This window comes from Pelodiscus sinensis, chromosome 33, assembly GCF_049634645.1.
Source record: "Pelodiscus sinensis isolate JC-2024 chromosome 33, ASM4963464v1, whole genome shotgun sequence".
In the NCBI taxonomy this organism is placed as follows: Eukaryota; Metazoa; Chordata; order Testudines; family Trionychidae; genus Pelodiscus; species Pelodiscus sinensis.
In genome coordinates this window covers 6,013,636-6,040,621 of record NC_134743.1, presented here as the reverse complement: position 1 = coordinate 6,040,621, position 26,986 = coordinate 6,013,636, and the positions used below count along the sequence as shown (strand labels likewise).

The 26,986-nt window shown below is 55.1% G+C and overlaps 1 protein-coding gene across 1 annotated transcript; it reads right to left on the bottom strand.

Annotated features, from left to right (window-relative positions):
* Window positions 1-1,489: 1,489 nt before the first annotated feature.
* Window positions 1,490-25,180, bottom strand: LOC142823346 (maestro heat-like repeat-containing protein family member 7). Its single transcript, XM_075914282.1, has 7 exons — window positions 25,080-25,180; window positions 24,646-24,768; window positions 24,043-24,110; window positions 23,821-23,926; window positions 23,452-23,547; window positions 23,181-23,285; window positions 1,490-1,498 (listed from the first exon to the last, which is right to left on the bottom strand). The coding sequence occupies exons 1-7, from the start codon at window positions 25,143-25,145 to the stop codon at window positions 1,490-1,492; spliced, it is 573 nt and encodes a 190-aa protein (XP_075770397.1). The 5' UTR covers window positions 25,146-25,180.
* Between the last annotated feature and the right edge of the window lie 1,806 nt (window positions 25,181-26,986).

Here is a 26,986-nt window from a genome sequence, read left to right as displayed (position 1 = left end):
TAGTCTTTAAGGTGCCCCAGGGTGCCTCTGTTTAAACAAGTGGAAGAGAAGGGCCTGTGTGCACCTCATAGGATGCCAGGCTAGACTGAAGATCACAATGGCCCTCTCTGGCCTGGAAGTTAATGAATGGTTGCATCTGGCCAGGCTGCCTCTCTTTATGCTTGCATTAACTAACTGGGTTATTTGCAGGTGTTGTACTCAGTCCAGCTGTGTCGGAGCGCCTGCTGCTGGAGGAGAACGCAAAAGTTCTGTTACCTGGTTTGTAAGTCTGGAGCCTTCTCTACTGCATCAGGTACAAGCCACCTGGCTCTTCGCTAAAGTTGCAGAGCCGAGTCACTATCGCTGGATGTGGTCTCCGTGCCCAGAGTCCCCAGAGACCACAAACCAGATAAGATTCGAAATCGCCCAAGCAGATTTTTTGCGTAACAACATGCAATAATAGTTGCCAGCGAACAGACTCAGCGCTGCGCCGCTACACTTTATGGAAGCCGTGGCAATGTCCTAACACCCACTGAGCACCATCCAGTGCCCCCACACAGTCAGCTGGTGAACACCATTTGAGGTGAACTTTTATACATTCCTGATGTATCAGGTTGCTACCCCCTGTTACCTGGTTACCGTCCCTTACCTTGCAGAAGGGGGCTTACTTCCTAGTCTTCATACTGTCAACTTACTATCTGTTATGCTGTCAACTTTGACCTGGTCCTGAACATAGGTCGGTATGTACTTTATTTGTGGGAGGTAAATGGTACCAAGATGTTCCTTAGGACAATCCACAGAACTACAGACCGGTCAGCCTCACCTCACTCCCCGGAAAAATCAGGGAGGGGATCCTCAAGGAATCCATTTTGAAGCACTTAGAATAAGGAAAGGGATCAGGAGCAGTCAGCATGGATTCACCAAGGGCAAGTCATGCTTGACGAACCTGATTGCTTTCTATGACGAGGTAACTGGCTCTGTGGACATGGGGAATTCAGTGGATGTGATATACCTGGACTTATTCTTGCCAGCAAGTTAAGGAAGTATGGATTGGATTAATGGACTGTAAGATGGATAGAAATCGGGCTAGACTGTTGGGCTCAATGGGTAGTGATCAACAGCTCGATGTCGGACTGGCGGTCAGTTTCAAGCAGAGGACCTCAAAGACCGGTTCTACGGTCGGTTTTGTTCAACATCTTTATTAATGACTGGATGAGGGGATGGATTGCACCCTCAGCAAGTTTGCCTATGTCACTAAGCTAGGGGGGAACGTAGATACATTGGAGGTAGGGTATATGGTGCAGAGTAACCTAGATATATTGGAGGATTGGGCCAAAAGAAATCTGATGAGGTTCAACAAGGACAAGTGCAGAGTCCTGCACTTGAATGGAAGAATCCCAAGAATTGTTATAGGCTGGGACCGACTGGCTAAGTAGCAGTTCTGCAGAAAAGGACCTGGGGGTTACAGTGGATGAGAAGCTGGATATGAGTCCACAGGGTACCCTTGTAGCTAAGAGGGCTAATGGCATATTAGGGTGCATTAGGAGGAACATTGCCAGCAGATCTAGGGAAGTGATTATTCCCCTTTATTGGGATGTGGTGAGGCCACGTCTGGAGTATTGTGTCCAGTTCTGGGCCCCCCACTACAGGAAGGATGTGGACGCATTGGAGAGGGTCCAGTGGAGGGCAACAAAAATTATTAGGAGGCTGGAGCACATGACTTAGGAGAGGCTGAGGGAGTTGGGCTTGTTTAGTCTGCAGAAGAATGACGGGGGATTTGATAGCAGCCTTTAACTATCTGAAGGGAGGTTCCAAAGAGGATGGAGAGAGGCTGTTCACAGTGGTGACGATGGCAGAACGAGGAGTGATGGTCTCAAGGTGCAGTGGGGGAGGTGTAGGTTGGATATTAGGAAAAACTCTTTCCCTAAGAGAATGGGGAAGCACTGGAATGGGCTAACTAGGGAGATGGTGGAATCTCCATCCCTAGAGGTTTTTAAGTCCTGGTTTGACACAGACCTGGTTGGGATGATTGAGTTGGGATTGGTCCTGCTTTTGGGCAGGGGGCTGCACTCGATGACTCCTGAGGTCTCTTCCAGCCCTGGGATTCTATGATTCTAAGGCAAGGGACTTCTTTTATTTGAGAGCCCCAATTCCTTCAACAGCAGTATAGGTCTAATCCATGGAGCTCCTGAAGAGCAGCTCTGCATCCCTTTCTATGGCAGCCCAACTGTCCTTGGAACTGGTCAGACCAGTGTGACATCCCCCTGTGTAGGCATAATGAGCTAACGTGTCCTTCACTCCCATGCACCAACTTTGCCACTTATCAACTATGTTTTTAATTTGTTCCAAGGGAAAGCTGAATGAAGCCAAAATTAATGAGTGTTTTAACTTGTAACAAAATACAGGACTGTGTAGCACTTTAAAGACTAACAAGATGATTTATTAGATGATGAGCTTTCGTGGGCCAGACCCACTTCCTCAGATCCACTATTTGATCTGAGGAAGTGGGTCTGGCCCACGAAAGCTCATCATCTAATAAACCATCTTGTTAGTCTTTAAAGTGCTACATAGTCCTGGATTTCGTTTCAGCTACACCAGACTAACACGGCTACATTTCTATCACTGTTCTAACTTGTGTTTCTGTTCCCAGGAAATGTTGAAACGGTAGATTCCTAGGGACTGTCAAGTAGAAAGATTGACCCAAATTAGTTACTTCTTTACTTTCTTTGGCTCCACTGGAATCTTGCAACAGGGATTAACTAGCTCCATTCATATCTATAATTAACACAAACAAAATCTATGTTTAGTGACAGGTAAGGTTTCCTGAGCACATGTCTAACAATCCAGACATTTAAAATCAGAAGTTAGTGGAAGGAGGCTGAAAAAGGTGAGGCTTTCGAGAGAAAAATTGCCCGAGAAAGGGTTATTTTGAACTCCAATTTACTCTGTATCAACCCATTTTTCCATTAAACCAACCTAAAGTACTATAAATAGGACTCAAAGTTTATGTCCTATGTTTTAGTTTTTGTCATAAACACCACAAGAAAAAAATATAAAGCAAATGGGAAAAAAGGGAGGATGCGAGTTATGAAAAAGCAAACAGTTGATAGGAGAAGCTAAAATTGGGGGAAAAAATCTATAACCAGTAACATAAAGGATAATTAGGAAATGTTTAAATATATCGGGAACAAAAGAAATCAGAGGAATGGTAAAGATCCATTACTGTATAAGGCTGGTCAAATTGCCAATCATGATGAAAAACAGAAACTTCAGCAACCTGCTTGGAATTTAATGCGTTGAACTACACACAAGCCATAAAGATTGGATGTCTTTCTAAAACATATGTGGTAGCTCAACCGAGGGATGTTAAATTGCGCTTAATCAGCTAATCCAGTAGTTGGTGGAATTTCCATCGACTACTCAATTAGTCAATAAGGGTATGTCTACATTAGCTCGTTAATTTGAGCTAGGTAGGCAAAGCAGGCAACCGGAGTTGCAAATGAAGCCCGGGATTTAAATAGCCCAGGCTTTATTTGCATGTTCCCGTCCGGTCGCCATTTTGAAATTCCACTAGCCCGAAGTAACTGCCGCGCGGCTATAGAATGAGATGTAACAGTTAATTCGAACTAAGGACTTAGTTCGAGTTACCGTTTCATTGCCACATGTAGCTGGCAGGAAGGGACCTCGAGAGGTCGAGTCCAGTCCCCTGCCCTCATGGCAGGACCCAGTACTGTCTAGACGAGTGTTTCTTAAACTTTTTAAGACCGAGGAACACCAAACAATTTTTTTTTTATTGAGGATTTTTTGTTGACTCCTGAGGTCTCTTCCAGCCCTAGGATTCTATAAATGTGCTTGGTACCTGTGCCTGGACCTTTATGGTTGATCTGGCTTATACTATTTCTCTTTCCTGCCTGCGGTTCCACTGAGCCAAAGTCTTGCTTCCTAGATTTCAGGTCTGTTGCTGTTTTTATGTTACCGGCCTTTATTCGGGCCTGCTGATTTTATGTTACCAACCCGCAACTTACTACAGAGGCAACTGAGTCCCAAAAAGGAGGAGCAGCTTGTTCAAAAACACAGCAAGCCAGTGGCAGCGCTAGGAATAGGACCCGTATGTCCCAACTCCCTGTCCCCTGCTGTACTAACCAGACCAAAATACTTTGACCACCAGGGTCTGAAGCCCCACAGACAGGGGCCACGGATGGGGAGGGGGAGAGGCAAAGGGGGCAGTTGTCTCGGGAGCTGATGATTTAAAAGGGTCCAGGCCTCTGGGTCACTGTATCGACTATTATGGCAGCCGCCACTGCCAGAGACCCGGGCAAATGAAATCAATCCTAGAGCTCTGTCTGGTGCAAGGTGGGTGGCGCTAAGGCCTGATTGGCCCTCGCCTTGCCCCTCCTACCTTTAGCTTTGCCCCTTTGAGGGGGTCTAGAGACTTGCCCCTTTGAGGGGGTCTTGAGCCGACCCCCTCCCATACATTACCCAGGGCCCGACAACGTCTGTCACCAGCCCCGTTGACATGAATGTCCCCAAATCCCTCAGACCCAGTACAGTCCCCCCCTCCTCCCCCCCCCCCCCGGATCTTTAATTCTTCTCTTGTCATCTGATTGCTTCAAGCATTGTTACAGGCTGGGGACCGACTGGCTAAGCAGCAGTTCAGCAGAAAAGGACCTGGGGATTACAGTGGATGAGAAGCCGGAGATGAGTCAACAGGGTGGCCTTGTAGCCAAGAAGGCTAATGGCATATTAGGGGGCTTTAGGAGGAGCATTGCCTGCAGATCCAGAGAAGTGATTATTCCCCTTTATTCGGCTCTGGTGAGGCCACATCTGGAGTATTGTGTCCAGTTCTGGGCCCCCAACTACAGGAAGGATGGGGACGCATTGGAGGGGGTCCAGGGGAGCTTGACCAAAATGATTCGGGGTATGGAGCACATGACCTATGAGGAGAAACTGGGGGATTTGGGTTTGTTTAGCCTGCAGAAGCAAAGAGTGAGGGGGGATTTGAGAGCAGCCTTCAACTTCCTGAAGGGAGGTTCCAAAGAGGATGGAGAGAGGCTGTTCTCAGTAGTGAGGGATGGCAGAACACGGAACAGTGGTCTCAGGTTACAGCGGGGGAGGTCTAGGTTGGATATTAAGAAAAACTATTTCCCTAGGAGGGTGGTGAAGCACTGGGCTGGGTTCCCTAGGGAGGGGGTGGAATCTCCATCCCTAGAGGTGTTTAAGTCTCGGTTTGACAAAGCCCTGGCTGGGATGATTGAGTTGGGGTTGGTCCTGCCTTGGGCAGAGGGCTGGACTTGATGACTCCTGAGGTCTTTTCCAACTCTAGGATTCTATGATTCATCCGTGCGATGTCACTGGAGTCGCAGGGAGGTACACTGTGGGCGAAAGCCCCGATCTTGCTTCTGGTTTTGTACAGGCGGCCGTGAAAGTAACTTTACAGTTTCTCACAGGTACTGTCCTGTTGCAGCCCAGGTCTTTGCAGTTCTTGCTGGAGCTGCGCACCAGGGCACTTTCACCTCTGTGTTCAGGATTCAGAGTTATCTCTTTTCCCAAAGATCTTCCCTGGAGCTGTTCAGAGAGAGCTTGCTCCCTCTCGCCACAGTCTCTCTTAAGGCAACCATGTTCTTCAGAGCCTCTGGCCTGATGTGGAACGGGACGGGGGACACCACAGAAGAGGCCAAATTCGCCGGGGGAAACACTCCAAGGAAATGGATGCTAAAGAGGGTCCATTCGCCAAGACTCATGTGCAGGGCCTCTTTGATTTCAGTGTTGTCACTGTAGACCAGCGCGCGCCCGTTGAGATTATGGTCCCTGAGCCTCTGTTTGTACAGCGGGACGTTTTCCTCCTTCAAGCCGATTGTGTCCGTCTGGAAGAGAAGTGGGAGCACCCGTTAGTGCCGTGCATATACTGAACATGTCGCCAAACACGTTTTTAGGAAGGGTCCGCTATAGCTCCCGAGAGGAACCTGTCTGGGCTTGCTCAGATTCTAGCAAACAAGGCGGGCCGGCCGGCTATGGGGCCAGGTATGGTACCCTGCACACCCCACTGCCGTGTGCTTGGATTCTGCTAAGGGCACCGCTGAGCAAGTTGGCACGGCAGGGGAAATAGCATGCTCTCTGCAGGCAAAAGCTAGCAATGCAGGGACCACTGGAGGGGTGTGTTGAAATGAAGAGGGAAGGTTTCCTGACCCTGCTTGTAGGCTGGAGGGAAGCATGCAGTCAGCCTGACGGGGGTGGAGTTGGGCCTCTCGACCTAAGGCTATATCTACACTGCAGGCCTTTGCAGGCAGAGAGTATGCTAATGAAGCACTCATTAGAAACTTCTTGGCACTCATTAGCATGCTCTCTGCAGGCAAAAGCTAGCAGTGTAGACATAGCCTCAGGGTTCTTGTGTGTTATTCTGGATAAGGGGTATTACGCTGCAGGCCTCCAGCAAGAGTATTTATGTTTTTGCCTCTCTTCTCTCTGGAGTGCATAACAGACAGCTACGGGTCTCCCAGTCTTAAAACCGACCAGTCACTTCAGAGCGTAAAGGATGAACCCGGGGAGAGCCAGCCAATGGCTTCGGGGTTGGAGGAAAGAGCTGCAAGGAACCGAGTTGTTCCAAGAAGAAATGTTTTGTGCAAACCAAGAGTCAGGAGCAGCAGAAAGTGGGGGAACTAGCAGAGCCCGGACTGTGGCCTTGCCCCCTACATCACCCTTTCCCCCTCATCCTCACTCTGCCCATTCCCCCTCATGTGCCCCCCCTACTCCTGAGGCCTCAAACCCACACTGTGCCTTCCCCGAAAGCCCCCATCCCACACCGCCTGTTCCCCTCAACATCCTACCCCCACTAGTTCTCGCTCCTCTCCCTCCAGTTATGCACCAGTTATGTGGGACAGTTTTCTCTCAGCTCTGGGGCCCGTAGTCAGGGCTGTCCCTAGGCCCATGGGAAATATGTAGCTGCATAGGGCACCGGAAAATTTGGGCACCAAATTTTTGAGTTCCCCAATGCAGCAGCCATGTGTTCTTGTATGTCTGAGGATATGCCTCTGCCGGTTCGTCTCTGGGGACGCTCTGTCCTGTCTGCTGCAGGGCTTTTCCCTTCGCCCTCCCCCACGTGCTCCTCTCAGCTGGCAGTGTAATCCACACACCTAGTGTGTGTGGTTCACTGTCCCTTCGTGTGGCAATTGGACCTCTTACAGCCAGAGATAAGAACAAGGGAGCTCTACATCCTAAGCTGGGAGCCAGCTGCCTTCATGGCTCCAGCTGTCGAGGCCTCTAGGGGTGTGTCTAAACTACATGGCTCCGTCGATGGAGCCATGTAGATGAGGCTGATTGGCAGAGGGAAATGAAGCCGCGATTTAAATAATCGCGGCTTCATTTAAATTTAAATGGCTGCCGCGCTCTGCCGACCAGCTGATGATCAGCTGTTTGTCGGCAGATCGGGGCAGTGTGGACGCTCCCGTCGACATGAAAGCCCTTTGTCGACCTCCCCCTGATGCCTCGTGGGATGAGGTTTACCGGGGAGGTCGACAAAGGGCTTTCACGTCGACGGGGAAGCGTCCAGACTGCCCCGATCTGCCGACAAACAGCTGATCATCAGCTGGTCGGCAGAGCGCGGCAGCCATTTAAATTTAAATGAAGCCACGATTATTTAAATCGCGGCTTCATTTCCCTCTGCCGATCAGCCTCATCTACATGGCTCCGTCGACGGAGCCATGTAGTTTAGACACACTCCTAGAGGGCCTAGGTTCAAATCTGCTACGGGGTTCAAATCAGCAGCAGCAGCAAGCTAGCAAACAGAGAGGATCTGCAACTCTGCTCTAGTTCCTGAGCCCTGCTTGGGGTAGGGAGGTAGAAGGAATGACCAGACCTCCAGCAGAAGCTGCATGAGGGGAAAAGGCCCAGGCAATCCTGCAGAAGGGCCCTCAATTATTCAGGGCCCCACGATTTGCAAAGATGGCTCTGCCTGTAGCCGTCATCTGTGGGCAGCTGCTGTCACATGAATGACATGCTTCTTGCGATGAAGAGGCATGGACATTCTATCGACAGCTGGCCCTGCTCGAAGGAAGGAAACCCAAGGGTGACCCACCTCTCGGCAGACATCCTCCACCGTCATACCCAGCAGAGTGCAGGCGCTGAGCTTGTCGAATTTCTTTGTCCGTTTCAGTCTGTGGCTGCCACGTTGCAGCTCCATCTGTCTTTTCAGGGATGGGTCCAAATTGACCGTGAAGGGGAGGTAGAAGAGGGCCTCCTCCACCCGAAACCTGCCGCACAGGAAAGTGTGGAACAGCTCGGGATCCTGGTCCAGTTCCAGCAGCTTTTCCATCTGGCCTTTCAGCATGTCCAGCTCTTCCATGTACTTCTCGTAGACCTCCCACAGAGACATGTCGGGGCGGAGCGGGCTTCCATGGCAGCTGCCCATTCGACTCCTCTGCTCCTCATCCTCGATGCACTGCAAGAGCCAGCTCAGACGGCACGGCCACTGGTTGGCAAGGAGCACCCATTCCACCACCTTCTTCGGACACACTTCATCCTTGGGTATGTTACTCGCCAGCAGCCTGATGGTGATGGTGACGGTGTTCACGATGCGCCGCATCTGCACCACGTTGTCTGTCATGAATTCCTTCAAGGCGTCATCCAGGAGGTAGTCGAAAGCATCTTGAATGAGGTCTTTGGCTCGGATACCTTTCCCGCAGCTGCCGGTTCCCAGCGCTGGGGTTCCAACCATGAGAGGTATCTGGCTGTCCTCTGCAACTGGATTCTGGGCATCGTGGTTGGCCGAATGGTAGCGAGAGATGTTGAGGAAGTCAGAGCTGGCTTCCATCTTGCCATCCTGCCGGAAGCCGACCTCTGCCTCTAGCTGCTCCTTGCGCGCGATGATATTCCTGATCAGCCTCCGCTTGGTGTCGCAGTCCATCCGAGGGACAGAGAAGGGCAGGGTGACGATGCGGTTTAAGAACTCGTAGCCGTTGTTGGCCATACCTCTCATATACTTGGAGCTTTCCACGCAGTCGACAATGATGCTGGAGTCAACAGCCAGGATGGAGATGAAAGGGGCGTCATCGTCTGAGAGGAGGATGTTCATGGCATCAAGGACGCCCACCACCTTGTCAGGGCTGCATGTATCCAAGTGGGTGATCTCCAGCACCACCCGCAGCTTCCGCCGCTGGAAGATCTCCATGTACTGCAGGAACCCAGTGATTGTCCTGACTTCGCTTTTCACGCAGCTCATGAAGCCCAGCTGTGCGCTGAGAGCCGTCTGGTTCATCTGTCTCTCCAGCTGGCTCTTCTGGGTGACGATAATGTTTCGTACCACTGTGATAGTGAGCCGTATGGCAGCTGCTGCAGAGACGCTGACAGCCGTCACCCCAATGCCTTCCACGACAGCTATGGCGTCTCCCGAGGCATCCCCGATGGGGATCCCAAACACTAGGAGGAGACCACCCACCCCAATAGCTACCATGATCAAAAGGATCACAGCCACCCACAGCGGGAGGAAGAGGAACTTCTTGCTAACCCATTCCTGATCCCCTGGTCTTTCGATGATGCTACATTTCCTGTCTATGGTCCTGTAAATGCTCATGGGTAGGAGACCAAAGTGGCTTTCGATGCCGTCGCATAGTGTGGTAATGAGGCCTGCCCAGAGCTGGTCGCAGCCCGCGTACTCCCAGGCGCTGAAATGGATGAAGACGTGTTTCACGTTCCTTCTCCACTTCTGCTGCTCCGTCAGGACCGGCCGGTAGAAGATCATGAGTAACAGGAGCTTGAGTAGATCCCGGCCAGTGTTGTCACGCTGCATCTTCTGCGTCCGCTGAAATTCCTCCTGGTCTTTCTTCTTCGATTCGTTTTCCATGTTCTCTGAGATAAAAGAGGAAGATATGTTAGGTACCTGGCAGTGCCTTAAATCTCTCCTCCTGAAGGGTCTTCCAGCTTCACAATCCCTCCCTTCTGGGAAGCAATCAAGAATGGGTAGCTCTTGGCAAAGCCATCCTTAGGATTGATGGGATCCTACGCCGTACTATTAAACTGGTGCCCATCTGCCCAACAGCAGCCCAGATGGATGTTGAATTTTTAGCGATGTGATTTTATAATCCTCATCCACACACTAATAAACAAACACATTTTAAACTAAGGTCCTGTCGACTCTCACAGTAAATTCAGCAAACATTTAGCAGAGGTTGGCAAATGCCTGTTAAATGGCTTCATTACCATGTCGTCGATGTTCTGCCAGTAGCTCGAGCAGACTTTGTCACTTGTAAATTAACTAGATCTTCTAGAACTTCTGCTGCTGGAGGAAGCAGAGCCACAGACCATGGATAGGAAGAGGCAGGTGGGTGGAGTGGACATGAAAACCCAGTGCTGCTCCAAATTTTCAGGTCCCCTATGCGATTGCATAATCGGCAAATGAGTACGGGTGGCTCTGGCTCTTTGGAGATGGTTGTCATCCACTAATCCCCATCCCCACAAGGTTCCTTCCCCGTCTTACGTTCCCCGGGGCAGTACTCACCCTTGATTTTGTGTAAGAGCAGGTTTTTGCAATGTCCCCATGGTGCATAAAACCCAGCAGTCACTGGCGTGGGCACAGTGTACAGGGCCTTCGCTAAAGCGAGGCAGTAGATATCCTCCTTGGTCTGGAACCCTGCAACGGGGATGAGGTAAAACACGAAGATTAGCCTCACCGAGCGCATCCTCAGTGGATGCTCAACAGTGTCTCCGCTAATATTTTTCGGTTCAAGGTACTAGGTACAAGGGGAGGGAGCAAACAAATGTCCGAAACCAGACAAGTTTATTTTAGGCTATAAATATTGGGGTGCCTGGCCTTACCCCCTTTGCATGGCCGAAGGGACAACAGAGACTTACTGACTGAATTGCTCCTCGTCCTGGGGCACTCATGAGTTGGTGCACGTGTAACCGCAAATCCAGGGCACTAGATCTGTGACTACACGGCTATAAACCTGGCCAAGTGCCTCTGTCACCAGACGGTGTCTGTGGTCGGTCTTTGTGCATAACAGCGAGATCTGCAGCAGGAGCAGGCTGCGTTACCTGCACTGACCACTGATAACACCAGAGCTCCAAGAACAGAAGCACTGAGCCACGCTGCTGAGGCAACCACATCACAGCTCTTAACACTAGGAGCCCGTAAGTACTCCTGTAGACCCTGCTTTCGCTGGCATTAAGCCAAACAGCGTCCACAGAGCCCCCTGGCACTCCTGCGCCCTGCTGTGCAATGCAGAGGGAGAGATGGAGAAGAGAAAGGCCCACGTGTTCCTTTGCCCTGGCCCAGGCTAGCCTATGCCACTTCCCATGGTTCTGTGGGCCAGACTTGCAGGGCGGGGAAAAGAGATTTAGAGGTCATGGTGGGTAATCAGCAGAACATGAGCTCCCATTGTGGCGTTGGGGCTTAAAAAGCTATTGTAATTCTGGGATGTATAAACAGGAAACGCTTGAGCAGGAGTAAAGAGGCTGTCTCGCTTCTGTGATGGATGGGAGGCCCACTGTTCTTTTCTGAACATCCCAGTATTCAGTGACTAAAGGGTTAAACCTAGCTAGCTAGAAAGTGTTGGCAGGGAGCCAGGAGCACCAGTGAGAAGAAAGAGTTCAGATCTGCATTAAAAGGGAATCTGTCTGCTGTTTTTCTTTGTGAGTTTAATCCTGGAGCTGCGGAAGGGGATGAGGGGGGGGATGAATTGAACTGGGCAGGGACATCATGCCTAAAAAAAAGAATACCTGGGCCTAGAATTGGACTGGACCTTGGAAGTGTGGATACTTGAGTAGATAGAGAATGTTTATTTAGATGCGATCAGGTTATTTTTTTGTTTTGTTGTTTGGTTAAACTCCTCTGTGCTAAATCCATATCCCCTCCTCTCCCCACTATAACTTTAAACTGAATCCCAGGGATGCAATTGTCTGTGTTTTAATCTGTTCTTTTCTCAGTTGCGCTATAACTCCTAGCAGCCAAGTCAGCTTTACAAATGAATACCTTTTTGTTTTCTTAATATAATCACCTATTTTAAGGCTATGATCTGATTTTGTATCCTGGAAAGTAATAGGAGGTCTGTGTATACCTGCCTAAGACTAAGAGGACAGCTATCAGAAATTACAGTTTGTTTTCATTTTTCTTTTTTTCTTTCCAAGTGCTAAATAAAAGGGAATAATGACATCTCTGGATCTGCTGGCAATGCTCCTCCTAATGCAACCTAATATGCCATTAGCCTTCTTGGCTACAAGGGCACACTGTTGACTCATATCCAGCTTCTCATCCACTGTAACCCCCAGGTCCTTTTCTGCAGAACTGCTACTTAGCTGGTTGGTCCCAGGCCTGTAACAGTGCTGGGGATTCTTCTGTCCCAAGTGCAGGACTCCGCACTTGTCCTTGTTGAACCTCATCAGATTTCTTTTGGCTCTTGTGTAAAAGAGTTTGGGGTACCCTTCTGGAATACGTTCCCAAGTGACTTCTTCCTGCGTTCAAGAAGAAAAAGTTTTTTTCCACTTGGGTAGAGGCAGCAACCCTCCTAAGCTCAGGGAATCTGTGACCTTGGGGAGTTTTGAAGCAGAAGCCCATAGAGACACGGTATTTTAAGGTCTCTTTTGGGCCCACACCTTCTGCACTCCAAGTGCCAGAGTGGGGAACCGACTTAGCCTCTTTATTCGGCACTTGAACTTCTGCTGCTGGAGTTCTGTGCCCAGCTCTGGTGACCAGAATTCCAGATGGATGTTGATAAATTAGAGAGGGGTCATGTCAAGGCTGTTTCCCACTCTGGCACTCCAAGTGCAGAAGGTGGGGGCCCACAAGAGACTTTAAAATACCCTGCCACTGGAGGCTTGTGTTGGTGTTGCTGCCATCATCCAAATGCACAAACCCCTTTGAGAACCAGACAGGCGCATTTCAGAATTCCCTCCTGTGGGGTACCTTCCTTGTCCTTGACACTCCCTCCAGAGAGAGCTTGAAAACCTGTAATTTCTCCTAGAAGTATGGCTTGCTGTCTTAGGCACGTGCATACAGAACCTTCCGCCCTCTAGGATGCAGGAATCAGATCATGGTTTTAAAAATGTGATGTCTATTAACAAAACAAATACACTTGGTGAAACATTACTTAGAATCATAGAACCATAGAGCTGGAAGAGACCTCAGGAGTCATCAAGTCCAGCCCCTGCCCAAGGCAGGACCTATCCCAACTAAATCAACCCATCCAGGGCTTTGTCAAGCCAAGACTTAAAAACCTCTAGGGATGCAGATTCCACCACCTCCCTAGGGAACCCATCTCAGTGTTTCCCTACCCTCCTAGTGAAATAGTTTTTCCTAATATCCAACCTAGACCTTCCCCATTGTAACTTGAGACCATTTCTCCTTGTTCTGCCATCCGTCACTACTGTGAACAGCCTCTCTCCATCCTCTTTGGAACCTCCCTTCAGGAAGTTGAAGGCTGCTATCAAATCCCCCCTCGCTCTTCTCTTCTGCAGACTAAACAAACCCAAATCCCTCAGTCTCTCCTCATAGGCCATGCGCTCCAGCCCCCTAATCATTTTGGTCGCCCTCCGCTGGACCCTCTCCAATGCGTCCACATCCTTTCTATAGTGGGGGCCCCAGAACTGGACACAATACGCCAGATGTGGCCTCACCAGAGCCGAATGAAGGGGAATAATCACTTCTCTGGATCTGCTGGCAATGCTCCTCCTAATGCCCCCTAATATGCCATTAGGTTTCTTGGCTACAAGGTCACACTGTTGACTCATATCCAGCTTCTCATCCACTGTAACCCCCAGGTCCTTTTCTGCTGAACTGCTACTTAGCCAGTCGGTCCCCAGCCTGTAACTATGCTCGGGATTCTTCCATCCCAAGTGCAGGACTCTGCACTTGTCCTTGTTGAACCTCATCAGATTTCTTTTGGCCCAATCCTCTAATCTGTCTAGGTCACTCTGGACCCTATCCCTGCCCTCCAGCATATCTACTGCCCTCCAGCGTATCTACTTGGTTGCTAGGTGTTACAAAGAAACTGAAAAAAGAAAGATTAAAACACAGAAAATCGCTTCCCTGGGATTCAGTTTGAAGAGTTCCAGGGTAAAGGGGGATAGTTACATGTGCTTAGCAAAAAGAAGTCCAACAAACTAAAAAAATAAAGAAAATAACCTAGTAGCATCTGACTAAAAATTCCCTGTTCTACTCACATCTCTCTTGTTCCAAGATTTAATCTTTCCCTAGCCAAGAAAGTCGCTGGATTCTGCTTGCCCAGGTTCCTGGCTTAATTCACATCTTCCAGGCATGATCACACAACAACAGGCACATCACTGCTTCCAATTCAAAACCCCAAATTCTGTTTCCATTTTCTTTCCTGGCCTCCTGTCAACTCGCTTCCTGCTTCTCTAGCATTCCTGGAGACTTTCTAGGACCTTTTGTCTATGGTTTCAACCTTTCCAGGCAAGACAGTTAGGGTTAAGTCCCAAGACTTTCAGGCAACCGTCTGCTTTTGACACGACCTGCCTGTTTCTCTTCAGCTAACTCTTGCTTACTTTGGTTCAGGCCTCAGGCCTTACACCAGGCCCATGCTTCAGGCCCATCCTTTCTAGTACAGGATGTAGCCTGGTAACAAAGCCCTGACTGTGGTATCAGGAAACCTGGGTTCTATGCCTGCCTCTCCCACAGGTTGGAGAGGTTATTCCCTGTCTGTAAAATAAGACTAATGATACTAACCTTCCCTTTTTAGACCTACACACAGCAACTAGGGATTTTTATTAACTACTCAAATATCGGTGAGCCTGGCTCGCTAGATGAACCATCCGGTTCCTCTTGGAATCATGTTAAATGCTTGATCCCCATGACCAAAGTCTCAGATACCGGGAGAAGTGACACGGGGGAATAAAAGCTGCTGTCTGAGGTAAACTACCTGGCAGGAATCCCCTGGAATGGGAGCCATCGCTACCAGGAGCCCAGGAATAACAAGACTCCAAAAGTCCAGCTGCCAGGCAGTTTGACCATCTCCTTCAGGCCAGTGGCCCAGAATTCCAGGACATCTTTGGGCCTGGGTTTAAAAAGAGGCAGCACCGTGTGCTCAGCCCCTTTTTATCCATCCCCTTTCCCTCCATTGGCACGCAACCCTCAAATGGCCAAAGGTTTCCCTTTCCCTCCCTCCTTGGTTAAACAAGCTGCTTAAACAGCTCGAGGTGATGGAGTGATAAGCACCCACTGACAGAGTCGCTCGGGTTGCAGGGCCAGCGTAAGTCCGCTATTAAAACTGCCGGCCATAGCTGCAGCTACGGGAGGGGACTCTAGCAAGGGCCTGGAACAAGGAACAGGGCTCCACTCCTGCATGGGATTCGGGCTTCCCCCAGGCAGATGCTCTGTTGCTGCTTTCCTGTCTCTCCCTTCTCCAGGTGGAAGGGGACGGTTAGCCAGTGTTCCCTGCAAGCTGAGCTCTTGGGCGGCCAGCCAGGAGACATTCAAATGCTGCCCAGTTTGCTAGCCGGTAGCATGTGTTTCTAGTGGTGGTGCATGTGGTGTACTGGGTGTAGACATAGATCTTGTTGTTATAGTAACTGCGTTAGGTCACTGGGGGTCAGCCCAGCTGGTTTGGGTTTTTTCTAGCTAGCTCCGTGCTATGCAATAAAATGGACACTTGCAACTACTCAAGCTCTCTGTATTTCCACTGATTTCTTCCCATGCTGTGAAACTCCACGTGACGTAACAGTGCACATCCGTGCATGCCTTGGTGCACATAACAAAATGTATTCCGCACAGGAGTGGGGGAAAAAGTAGAGGCATTATTGCTGCTAGCTCCTTACTGAAACTCAGTGAAAGGCAGGGGAAATGAGAGATCAAAATCCTGAGACTGACAGTCCCCAGGAACAACGGGGAGAGGCTAAAGTCCCAGTTCAGCCTGACTGGCAGAGCAGGGAGCCAGGAGGGAGCCAGGGTCGGCAGAGTGGGACTGAGCTAAGGAGAGAGCAGGGGCCCGCACTGAGCTGGGGAGCAGGGCTGGCCTCGGGGAGGGAGAAGGGGAGGCCGGGGTCAGGATCGGGGGCAGTGCGACTGGCCTCAGGGAGGAAGGGGGTCAGAGGCAGCATGACTGGCCTCGGGGAGGGAGAAGGGGAGGCCGGGGTCAGGATCGGGGGCAGTGCGACTGGCCTCAGGGAGGAAGGGGGGGTCAGGGGCAGCATGACTGGCCTCGGGGAGGGAGAAGGGGGGGCCAAGGTCAGGATCTGGCCCCTCCCCCCCAGAGCTGCTTCCCATCCCCTCTTCCTTCCAGCCAGTTCCTGCCCCCGCCCCCAGCCAGTCCCTCTTCCTCCCTCTCCCCTGCCCAGGATCAAGTGTGTCCGTTTTTTTGGGGGAGGGTCTACCTGGCAACCCTACGAGTCAGACCCAGTGCAGGCACCAAGTGATGGGGACTGCCGGAACTTTGGGAACCTGAGTCTGCGGGGTGGGGGTTTGTGGCAGGTCAGGAGATGAAAGGGGAAGGCACCAAGGGTCAGGGTGTAGGAGAGAGACAAATGCCAGGGGGCCAAGTGGAGACAATGAGGAAAAGGGCAGGAGGGGAGGTGTCAGTGGGGGGGGGGGGACAGGATGATGCTAGGAGAGGAGAGGGGAAGGGCTTTGGGGGCTAGAGGGGAGAAGAGGAGGTGCTGGGAAAAGGCTTGAAAGAAGGGGTGGGCATGAGGAAGGCGGAGATGGAGCAAGGCACGTGTAAAGGCACAGGGGCATGAGGGGAACGGGGGCAGAGGGTGGTGAGGGAGTGGGCAAAGTGGGTAGGGGCAGTGAGGGAAGGGGGAGGCACCAAGAGGGTGCAAGGGTAAGGGAAGGTGCAGGTGCCAGGGAGTCCGGGGGGTGAAGCAGAAGGGCAGACACCTGCAGGGGAGGGACCAGCACCAGAGGAGAGAGGCAGGACAGGTGTGTAGAGGGAGGTGTTAGAAGAGGGGATGAGGAGGGGTAGCTCACATGGTCAGAGTGGGGCTACTGGAGGAGTGGGCACGGGGGGGAGAGAAAGGCTGCTGGAGGGGGCAGGTCTCGGGAAGGCCGAGGGCAGTGAGAAGGGCAGGAGTCAGGACAGCAGAGGTGGGTGAGGGGTTGGGGGGGCAGCAGGCACCAGGGGAGCTGATGGAGGAAGGGAAGGAGACAGGGCAGCAGAGGGGAAAGGTAAGTGGTTCATAAGATATTTATGAATAACTTGGGTGCCACACTGACACATCCAAACAAGCCACACTCAGTACTGGTGCACAACACAAAATGTATTGTGCTCATGGGAGGAAACTCTTAGAGGGAACACTTCCCCCAGCCTCCCCACCCCCCGAGTTAATGTCACACACATTGGGTTAATGCAATTGCAGGATCGTTGCACGAGGGGGGGTTTGGTGAGGGCCAAACTAATCCCTATTGGTAAGTGGATGGTGGGAAAAGTCCTTGGGGGGGGGGAGGTCACATGACACCTTTTATTTCTGGTCATGTGTCCATATTGCCCTGAAAGTGTTACCTCCAGAGGCGTGGTTAATGGGGGATAGGGGGCGTGGCTAATGGGGGTCAGAGGGCGTGGCTAATGGGAGTCAGGGGGTGTGGCTAATGGGGGTCAAAGAGTACATTTAAAAACATTCTTTGGGTGCACACCCTAATGAAATGTGCTGCGCACACCTATGGGCAGAGAGCAGATCCAGTCCTGGGAGCAGGGCTGCAGCCACAGAGTTATAGACGCCGCCCAGAGAGCAGATCCGCATGCTGGGAGCAGGCCTGCAGCTGTAACCCACACACCTGATGTGGGTCACTATCCTATGGAGTGGCACTGAGACCACGTCCAGCAAGCAATTATTACAAGGGAGCTCTTCAGCCTATGCTGAGAGGCAACTGACTTATAACTCAAGCTATAGCAGCTCCTTCCCTAAGCTCCAAAAGTCCCAGGTTCTAATCCACCTGGTGGCAGTTGCACAGCCATGGAAGCAGAGGGGCCAAGGAACCCTCTGTACAGGACTCCCCCCTTCCCCCACACACACACACCCTTGCTTCCTGGAATCAGCCACCTAGGTGAATAAAGCTGGAAACCCCCATGCCTATAGCTGTGCGCCTTTGCTTTCAATTGCTACAGCCATTCTAAAGTGCCCAGATCTCACAACTAAAAAGGAGACGTCCCAATGAGCTGCTAAACTGTGCTGCCTGCCACGGACAAGTAGCTCCAAGAGGAGCAAGTGCTGTTGACTCTGGAGCCTAATGATGGTGGTGTCTTCCAGCCATTTTCAGATTAGTACAGCTGCCTCCCTGTGAACCAGGTGCCAGCTGGCCATGGGGTCCCATAGACCTGGCTTGTGCAGCCTAACCTGATAACCAAGCAGTCCATCCATTACTAGCCAGCCGATTACCTTGGGCATGGGAGACCATCGCACTCGTAATTCCTGGGGCCTTCACGCACTGACAAGGTTTGACTCGATCGGCCAGCTAGGGAGAAAGAAATAAACAGAACGCAGAGGAGTCACCAAGAGATCAGAAGACCAGCACGATGCCTTACAGGCCGTTCAGCTGTGAAGAGTCACCAAGACAGGGCAGGTGATGCTAACCTGAGTTAGTCCATTAGCTGCGGCTAGGCTGTGCCATGAGAGGAGAGACAGGCAGTAAATCTGCAGCTGTCAGACCATAAGGAGGACACGGAGGTTTCGAAACCAGCTCAGAGAACAGGGCTGGGTAAGATGCAACCCACCTAACACTGTGATCTGGCCACTTTGTGTTTAGATCCTGCTGCCCATGCCGCCGAATTCTAAGTGGGGACTCAGGCAGCAGGATCCGATTTTAAATGATTCACGGCTCATGGTTACGGCAGGGGCGGGAGCCACGAGCCCTTTAAAAAGCTGTAGCCACGCTGGACAGCTGCCAGTAGTGGCAAAGCTGTGAGCTCTTTTCTGTGCTTTTAATTGAAAGCCTCAGCCGCGGAGAACTCTGAGGGTGGGCTAGTCCACAACACTGCCCCTTCTGCCTCAGGCTCCGCCCCTTCTGTGGGTGGAGCCGGCCTATGACCCCATACCAAAATCCATTAAGTGGCCCCCTTCTGAAAATTATCGCCCAGCCCTGTCACAGAATCATAGAAAAGTCCGAGTGGAAGGGACCATGATAGGTCCAGTGTTTCGCAAACTTTTTTTATAATGTACCCCCTTTAAAAAAAATTTGTAAGTACCCCCCAGTACCTACAGTTTTCAGACACACACAATTTTTTTGAACCGTTGCAACACATTTGTTTAAACAACTGAATCGTAGCCGGGCGGGCGATGGCATTTTTGGGTGTAAAAGGTACAAAAAGAATAAAGCGCTGTCAAACTGAAAACAAAAATTCAGTTTTCGCCAAATTTCAGTTGTGTTGACGTGTCCCCCAGACATCTCTTGAGTACCTTTAAGGGGACTCGTACCACTGGTCGAGAAGCACTGATCTAGTCCACCCCTGCACCGAGACAGGACCAAGCATGTTTGTCTCACCTCTTGGCTCCTAGGACACGCCTTGAACTAACGCACTTGGAAAGACATTATCGTATATACGCCCAAAGTGCTTTGTCTCAGTGTATTACCATAAAATCTAACCGACCAAACTCCGACCTTTCATTTCCCTGTCACTTGGCCAGCCACAGCCTCACAAGCCTTCGGCATCGATCTCAAAGCCCTCGTCACGCTTTTACACAGCTGTGCTGACACGCTTGTGAGCCAGGCACACTAGTGCGACACGTCCCAAAGCACTTCCTCCAGGGCATTACATCCCACTTGCCTGCCTTTGATGGACAGGGAAAGGGAGACCTGAAAGGCCTCTCCAAGGTCACCAGCGTGAGAGTGAGCGCAGAATTGAGGAGCAAGGGGTCTAGCACACAACACTGTGCCTTAGTCACTAGGTGGCATTAGATTAGAACCCGGGAGTTCTTACACCCAAACCCGTGCCCCCTCCACTAGGCCATGCTGCTGGCCTCCCGCCTCTCCCCCAGGGCTTGGAGACAGACGGGAGGCTGGAGCCAGCCTGCGCAGAAGGGGCTGTAACGCTTACAGCACGTTCATGACACTGCCCCTGCGCAGCCCCTCTCAGATCCACACTCGGAACCCACAAGAAACACCCCAAGAGCAGAGATGAAACCGCCACTCACCTGCAGCCCAGCTTCCAGGAAGGGCAAAGCAAAAGCGGAGCTCGCGGATTCCAGCCCAGCCTGGCACCTGCTTCCTGAACTTTGGCCCCTTGCCTCCAAGATAGCAGGAGGCTGCTCTGGGCCTTTTGTGCCCACGACGGGGCAGAAAAGCAAACTCAGCTGTTGGTTCCATCTTGCGGGCAGAGCCCCGGCAGACAGTGGCAGGCGGGGGTATCGACTGACCCTCCAACTCAGGATATTCCCCCCACACCTGGATTCGCTTCCTAGTCATCCCCATCTCCCTGCACGATCCTTGTTTCTCATCCCGCCGGTCCGAGAAATTGTCAGAGCAGGTTGATCCCGACCTTGCCAAGGGCTTAGGTTACATCACAAGGCTTTGCCGCCACAGCTGGCTTGGCTTGGGTGTGTGGCAAAAGCCCCCCCCCCGGCACAGCTATTCTGGCAAAGCCGCCAGCCATCACCACCACTGCCCTGCCTCTGTCCTGCTCCTCATCCCCGCCCCCACTCCTATCCCCTGCTCTCCTCCATCTCCTCCCCCTTCCCTTCTCCTGCCCCTCCCCATTTCCACCTGCCCTGCCCTGCCCAGCCCCGTCCTCTCCCTCCCCCCCATCTGTCCCCCTCTTTTGTGAGGGCTTTGCTGGAAACGCCCCCCCCCCCAAGCCAGGGAGATCTCCCCTCCGGGAACAATTCAGCCCCCCCCATCTCGCTCCCTCCACTCCACAGTATTTCCTCCATTCCCCACAGTTGAAAATTGAGCTCCCCCATCCCCTCAGGTGACAGTCGGGCTCCCCCATACGCAGCTGCCTAGGTAGGCACCTCCGCAGCCAGAGCCTGCCCCTGGCGCCCACGTCCCCTCCCCGACTGCCTGTCCCTGTCCCACCTGAACCTGCGTCCCCCATTCCCTCAGATCACAGCTCCCTCCCTGACCCTGCACCCCCCGACACCCCTCCCCCAGGCCAGACTCCTCTCTGGCACCCGCACCCCCTCCCCCAAACCCTCTGCTCCCCCTTCACCCAGGTCACAGCTCCCTCCCTGACCCTGCACCCCACTGACACCCCTCCCCCAGGCCAGACTCCTCTCTGGCACCCGCACCCCCTCCCCCAAACCTTCTGCTCCCCCTTCACCCAGGTCACAGCTCCCTCCCTGACCCTGCACCCCTCTAGAGCCCCTCCCCCAGGCCAGAGTCCTCTCCTGCGCCCATACCCCCTCCTGGACCCTGCACCCCTATCCACCGCCCCAGATCATACCCCCCCCCCCTGCACCCAGGCTCCACCCCTAAGCTCCCTTCTGCACCCAACCGCCCCGTCCCAGACCCCAAAGCCCTCGGTAGAAATGTGGCCCTTGATCAGTTGCCAAAATGGCCCCCCCATTACAAATTATTGACCAAGCCTGATCCAAATGTTTTTTGAAACATTGTTTAATGAGAATGTAAATACAATTCAATACAATTGGGAGGGTTGGGGGGAGGGGGACGCAGCTGCTGGCTCCTCAGCTCTTGCTGCTCTCACTGGGTGTCTTCCTGCTGCAAGGGAAGCAGAATCCATCACATTCATCCCTGGGGACTCAGGGGAACTGGCCCCCCAGCATTTCCACCCTCCTCCCCCCTGCTCTCTGGTCACCCCCCGTCAGGCCCGCAGGGTGAGCTCCTGATCCCCCCCCCCCCAGAGCTCCTGACACCTCGGCCCCCTCCCGCCTCCTAGGACAGTTTCTGTGTTCAGAGCCTCCCCCACCCCCAGGGACGCTCGCAGGGGCAGGAGGGATTCTGCCAGCAGGGACGTGGGGTGGGGGCAGCCTGAGGAAAGGGGCGGGGGACTCCCTGAGGGGATGGGAAGGAGACCCTGGCCCTGCCCCACTCTCCTGATCTGCTCCGGCTGCTCACCATGTATTCCAGGAGCTGATGGGCCTGCCCATGCAGGGCGTGGGCCAGGACCAGCCCGGCCTGGCTGGGGCGCCGCAGGGGGGAGCGGGCAGCGAGCAGAGCCTTGTCCAAAAAGCAATTCTCCTGCTCTGGTGTAAAGAGCTGCCCAAAGACCTGGAATCAAGAGCACAGGAGGTTTCAGCTGACGGCCCAGAGCCCGGCCCCAACTCCTGGGGCTAAAACAGCTTCCTCCTCCCCCAAACTCCCTTCCAGACCCTGCACCCAGACGCTCTCCTCACCCGGCACCCCAACCCCTGCCCCAGGTCACAGCTTCCTCCTGCCCCCAAGACCCTCCTACCCCCACGAGGGCCCCAGCCAGCCCCACCCCCGAGCCCTGCCCTGCCCTGGCAGCGCGTCCTTACCTCTCCCACCCGCACGCTGTTGCTGTGAGCCAGGACCCATCTTTCTTTGTAGTAGTGTCTGCACCACAGGTCCTCTGCCTGGTGGATGTTGAGGCCTGCAAGAGACACAACAGGGTCATTCTGCTGGCAGGTCTGAGCCCTTCCCCTCCCACGGGTCCCTGCAGGCATCCCTGGGCAAATGGAGGAGCACAGGGGGCAGAAGGGGAACACAGAGGGACGCATCCCCCCTTGGGCCAGTCTGGGGGAAAAGGGCTGGGTCCCCTCCCCCCGCCGCCGGCACCCTCAGGGTGTCCCTGGGGCCCAGGTCCCGGCTGGGTTCCTTACCCCTGTGGTGCAGGAGGAGTTGATACAGGCTGTGCACCCCCTCCCGGGCCAGCCGGCTGACGTCTTCGGATGGGTCCGAAATAAAAAGGCCCAGCTGGGCCACGTGGTGACCCATCCTCGGCCAGTCGGCGGAGTTCTGAGGGGAGAGAAGAGGGGGGGTCCCTCAGCATCCTGGGGCTGCACGTCCCATGCAAACGGCCGCCGAGGCGGGTCTGAGCTCGGGGGACGGACAGAGACACCTCCCGGGGCGGGGCGGGGCGGGGCCGGCCTTGCGAGGAGACAACCCAGAGCAATGGCCCCGACTGAAGGGTCACTCCGGGGGTGGAACAAGGGGATCCACTGACGGCCACTCCCCAGTCCCCAGGCCCAGTCCCTCAAGAGCCCCCCTGAAGGGCCCAGGGTCGCCCCTCCCCGGGGAAAGGAGAACGCGGCCCATTCCCGGCCCATTCCCGGCCCTGCCTCTGCCTCCCGGGGACGCTCCCAGCCCCGCGCCCTGCAGCCCCAGACCCCCCGGCTCCGAGGTCACTTACGTCAAACCCCGGGAGGGTGGTGGCGACTCCCAGCAGGGCCGTGGTGCTGCCAAGGGCCCTGGCTCGCTCCTGGGGCAGGCGGGACTCCAGCCACGGGCTCAGGTGCTGGGGGGGAAAGAGGCAGGTCAGGACCCGTAGGGAGGTGCCGGTTCTGGGCAGAGCCTGGGGCTCCTCTCGGACTGTGCCCCCCCCAGCCACTGACACTGCTCCTCTCTCGGCCCCCCCCCCGAGGAAGCAGGGACAATGGCCCTGTCCCCCCCACGGGGCTCACCTCCATTATGAGCTGCAGCCGGGCGGTGTCTGGGGACTCGGCGAGGAGGCTCGCCAGTAGGGCCTGGAGGTCGTAGGGAAGGGCCCGGATGAACTGCTGCAAGACAAGGGGGAGCCCTGGGTCAGAGGGGAGTTGGGGGATCCAGGCCACCCGCTGGCTCCGGGGTCCAGCCTAGAGCAGGGTCTGAGCCGCCTCGCAGAGCAGGGAGGAGCCCAGGCTGGGCGTGGAAGGGACGGGCCCCCCGGGAGAGCAACGGGAACCCTGGAGGGAAGGATCCAAACCTGCAACTTCTTCCCGCCCTCTGCCCCCCCCCCCCACTCCTCTCTGGAGCTCCATCCCAGCCTGGGAGCAGGGCCCGGAGGGACGTACCTGAGTGTGGATGGGCTCCTGCTGCCAGTCCCCAGACACTGACTGTCCCACGGCCGCCGTCAGCAGGGGGCTCAGGAGCTGGGCCCGCAGGGGAGGCTGCAAGGTGCTGGCAGGAGAGAGGGGCAGAGACTGTTAATTCAGCAGCAGGAGACAGAGACTTTCCCACTCCCTGGCCAGGGGATCTGCTCTGGGGGGGAGTCGGCGGGGGGGGGGGGTCGGTACCTGAGGCTGCAGGCGGCGTTGAGGCAGTCGGCCAAGACCAGCGGGGGGGGCGAGTCCTCCATGATCTCCTGGGAGACCCAAGGAGACAAAGGGGCGTGTGAGGCTGGGGCCCCCAAGAGACGCTCACGCGGCCAGCGCCCCCACCCAGCAGGATCCAACCCCACTGCCTCCCGCTGCCCTGTAGCCCCCCTGCCCGGCACAGGGCCCCTCCCAGCACCCCCCTCCCAAACCGGGACCAGCTCAATCCTTGTCCCCAGGCCGTCTCCTGCCCCTCCCTGCCCTGGTGACCAGCCTCTGAACCTCCTCATCCCTGCTCCCCAGGCGCATCCCCAGCAGCCCGCTCGGCTCCCTTCCAGCCCCCCATGGCCCGGGGAGACCCCTCCCTGTCCCGAATCCCCCTTCCTGTCCGGCACCCCAGACCTGCCCAATTTCTGTGTCCCTCCCTCCTCCAGCATCCCCACCCACCCTCCCCATGTCCACCTCCAGCCCTCCTGGCTCCACCCATCCCGTTTCCAGCACCCCCACGCGCCGCCATGGCCCAGGCAGACCCCTGTCCACCCCACGTATCCCCTTCCCTCCTCCCGGCTGCCGCGACTCGCTTACAACGATCCTGGCCATCATGGTGTCCTTGCAGCAGCGCGGCGCCAGGGTGTCCTCGCCCCTTTGGAGGGCGGCGAGGCAGGCGGGGGTGACGGCCAGAAGGAACCGCTGCAGGGCGGCTGGGCTCTGCGCCCCAGAGAGAGTCTGTGAGCCTGGGGCCTGCCTGCCCCCCACGGACAGCTGCAGGGCTCAGGCCTCCCGGGAGTGGAGGTGGGAGCTGCCGGTTGTCCAAGCACCCGCACTCCCCCCCAACTGCTGCCTCAGGCTTGTGGGGGCCCAGCTGGTGCATGACAAGAGCCCCCAGCTTGGGGGGCCCAGGTCATGCAGGAGAAGGGGCCCCAGGGGGATCCCCAGGGACAAGCCCCTCCCGGAGGGGGGGACGTGCTGGGAAGGGGCCGGACAATCTCGGGTCCCCCCCGTGTGGAGAAGGTTCCTACCGTGTCCCGGGTGTGGAGCTGCTCTTCGATGTCATAGATGGCCCCTTCCTCCACCCGGGAGTCCATCCGCTCCTGGAAGAGCTCCGCCGAGGCGCAGGGGGGCTCTGTGCAGGAGGGAAGGGACCAGGGTGACTCCAGCGGCCAGCAGGGGTCACGCGCCCCCATGTCAGGGACCCAGGGCAGGTTGGGCCCCACACGCCCCTCGCAGGGACCCATCCCCCTTCCACCCTCACATCTGCCAACGCCCTCAGCAGAGCCCCCACCAGGAACAAGAGAGCCAAGCACCCCCCCCCCCATCCATTGCCCTGGCTGCGGGGCAGACACTGGGGCTGCCCCTCCCCGCCCCCCCCCCCCGGGTACTGGGTGAGCCCCTGGGCCCAGCGTGTTCACGGCCCCTCACCTGGGTCTGAGCGGCTGCGCGAGGTGGCCCGGCTGCAGCTGGAGGCCCAGGCGCTGCTGCTGACGGACCTGGACCCACAGCTGCAGGGGCTGGTGCGGGGAGCGACGGGCTGGGGGCTCCCGGAGACTGGCCGGTCCCCGGGGGCCGGGCAGGGCGATGCCCCCTGGTGGTAATGGGGGCTGGGCTCCCGGGGCAGGTGTTTCTCTCCACAGAGGAGGCCCCGGAGCCACCCTACCCGGCTCCCCCGCTGGGCTGGGTCCCGCCTGTCCAGCCGCCTCTGGAGCCAGGTCCGGGGGGGCCTGGCCGGTGGGCGAGTCGCCCCGAGCTGGTGGGATCCAGCTTCCCCGCCCGCGGGGACGGAGAAGCTGCTCCCCACTGGCCCTGGGGCCATCTTCAGGGCTTTCTTGAACCACAGCCGAAAACGTTTGGCCATGCTGCAAATGAGGGGAGCAAAGGGGAGCTTGGGGCGCAGCCTGCAGAGCGAAATCCAGGGGTTCCAGCTCCCTAGAGCGACTGCCCCCAGCCCCCAAATGGCCCCTTGCTTATCGGTTCGGTCTTGCACAGGCACTGCAAGGACCTGAGGGTATGTCTACACTACCCCGCTAGTTCGAACTAGGAGGGTAATGTAGGCATACCGCACTTGCAAATGAAGCCCGGGATTTGAATTTCCCGGGCTTCATTTGCATAAGCGGGGAGCTGCCATTTTTAAAACCCCGCTCGTTCGAACCCCGTGCAGCGCGGCTACACGGGGCACGAACTAGGTAGTTCGAACTAGGCTTCCTAGTTCAAACTACCGTTACTCCTCATTCCACGAGTCTCCTGCCCATCAACAGCCCCTTCTTGGCCAATCAGGGGAGAATCTAAGGTGTGGGGGGTGGAGCGTTCTCCCCAAAGACACCGGCATAGACTTGTTCCAGCCCCACCTCCCCAATCCCCACAATGGGGGCTGCATCCCCCACCCCACGGCTCCTGCAAACCACCCCCCGTCCTTCAGCTAGTCTGTTGGGTCCCAAGCTGGGGGAGGCAGCAAGGGAAGGTCACAGAGGAGGCAAGAACAGAGCAGAAATGTGGGGGGATGGAGGAAAAGGGAAACCAACCAGGAGAAAGCCCCAGTGGCGCTAAGGACGCAGCCCAGGTGAGGAATCACCTTCCGGCCCTTGACCGAGGGCTGGGCCTGCCTGGAACCCAGCCGGCCCCGGGCGGGATCCAACCCCTGGGGGCTCTTACCTTCGTCACAAAGGTGTCGGGATGTGGAACTCACAGAACGCGAAGGAACCGTGAGGAGGAGACGCACCAGAGCTAAAGCAACCGGGGGTCTCCAAAGTCCCCTGGGCCCGCCCCCCGTTTTTATCAGCCTGAGATGTGGGTCCCTCTGTGAGGTCATCACCTCCCCACCTGCCCTTTGCCTTATATGCTGAGGGCTGCCCAAAGCCCCTGTGAGGTCACCGCCCCCCCCCCTCACCATGCCAGGCAAATGTCCTGCCTCTGGCCACCCCCCTGGGAAGTT

Excerpts from the sequence above, each read along its gene's own strand:
- LOC142823346 (XM_075914282.1), bottom strand. The coding sequence starts at position 25,145 with ATGGACTCCCGGGTGGAGGAAGGGGCCATCTATGACATCGAAGAGCAG. Across the intron at positions 24,769-25,079 it reads AGCTCCACACCCGGGACACG|AGCCCAGCCGCCCTGCAGCG; the intron begins GTAGGAACCTTC and ends TCTGGGGCGCAG. Across the intron at positions 23,548-23,820 it reads AGGAGCCCATCCACACTCAG|CAGTTCATCCGGGCCCTTCC; the intron begins GTACGTCCCTCC and ends CTTGTCTTGCAG.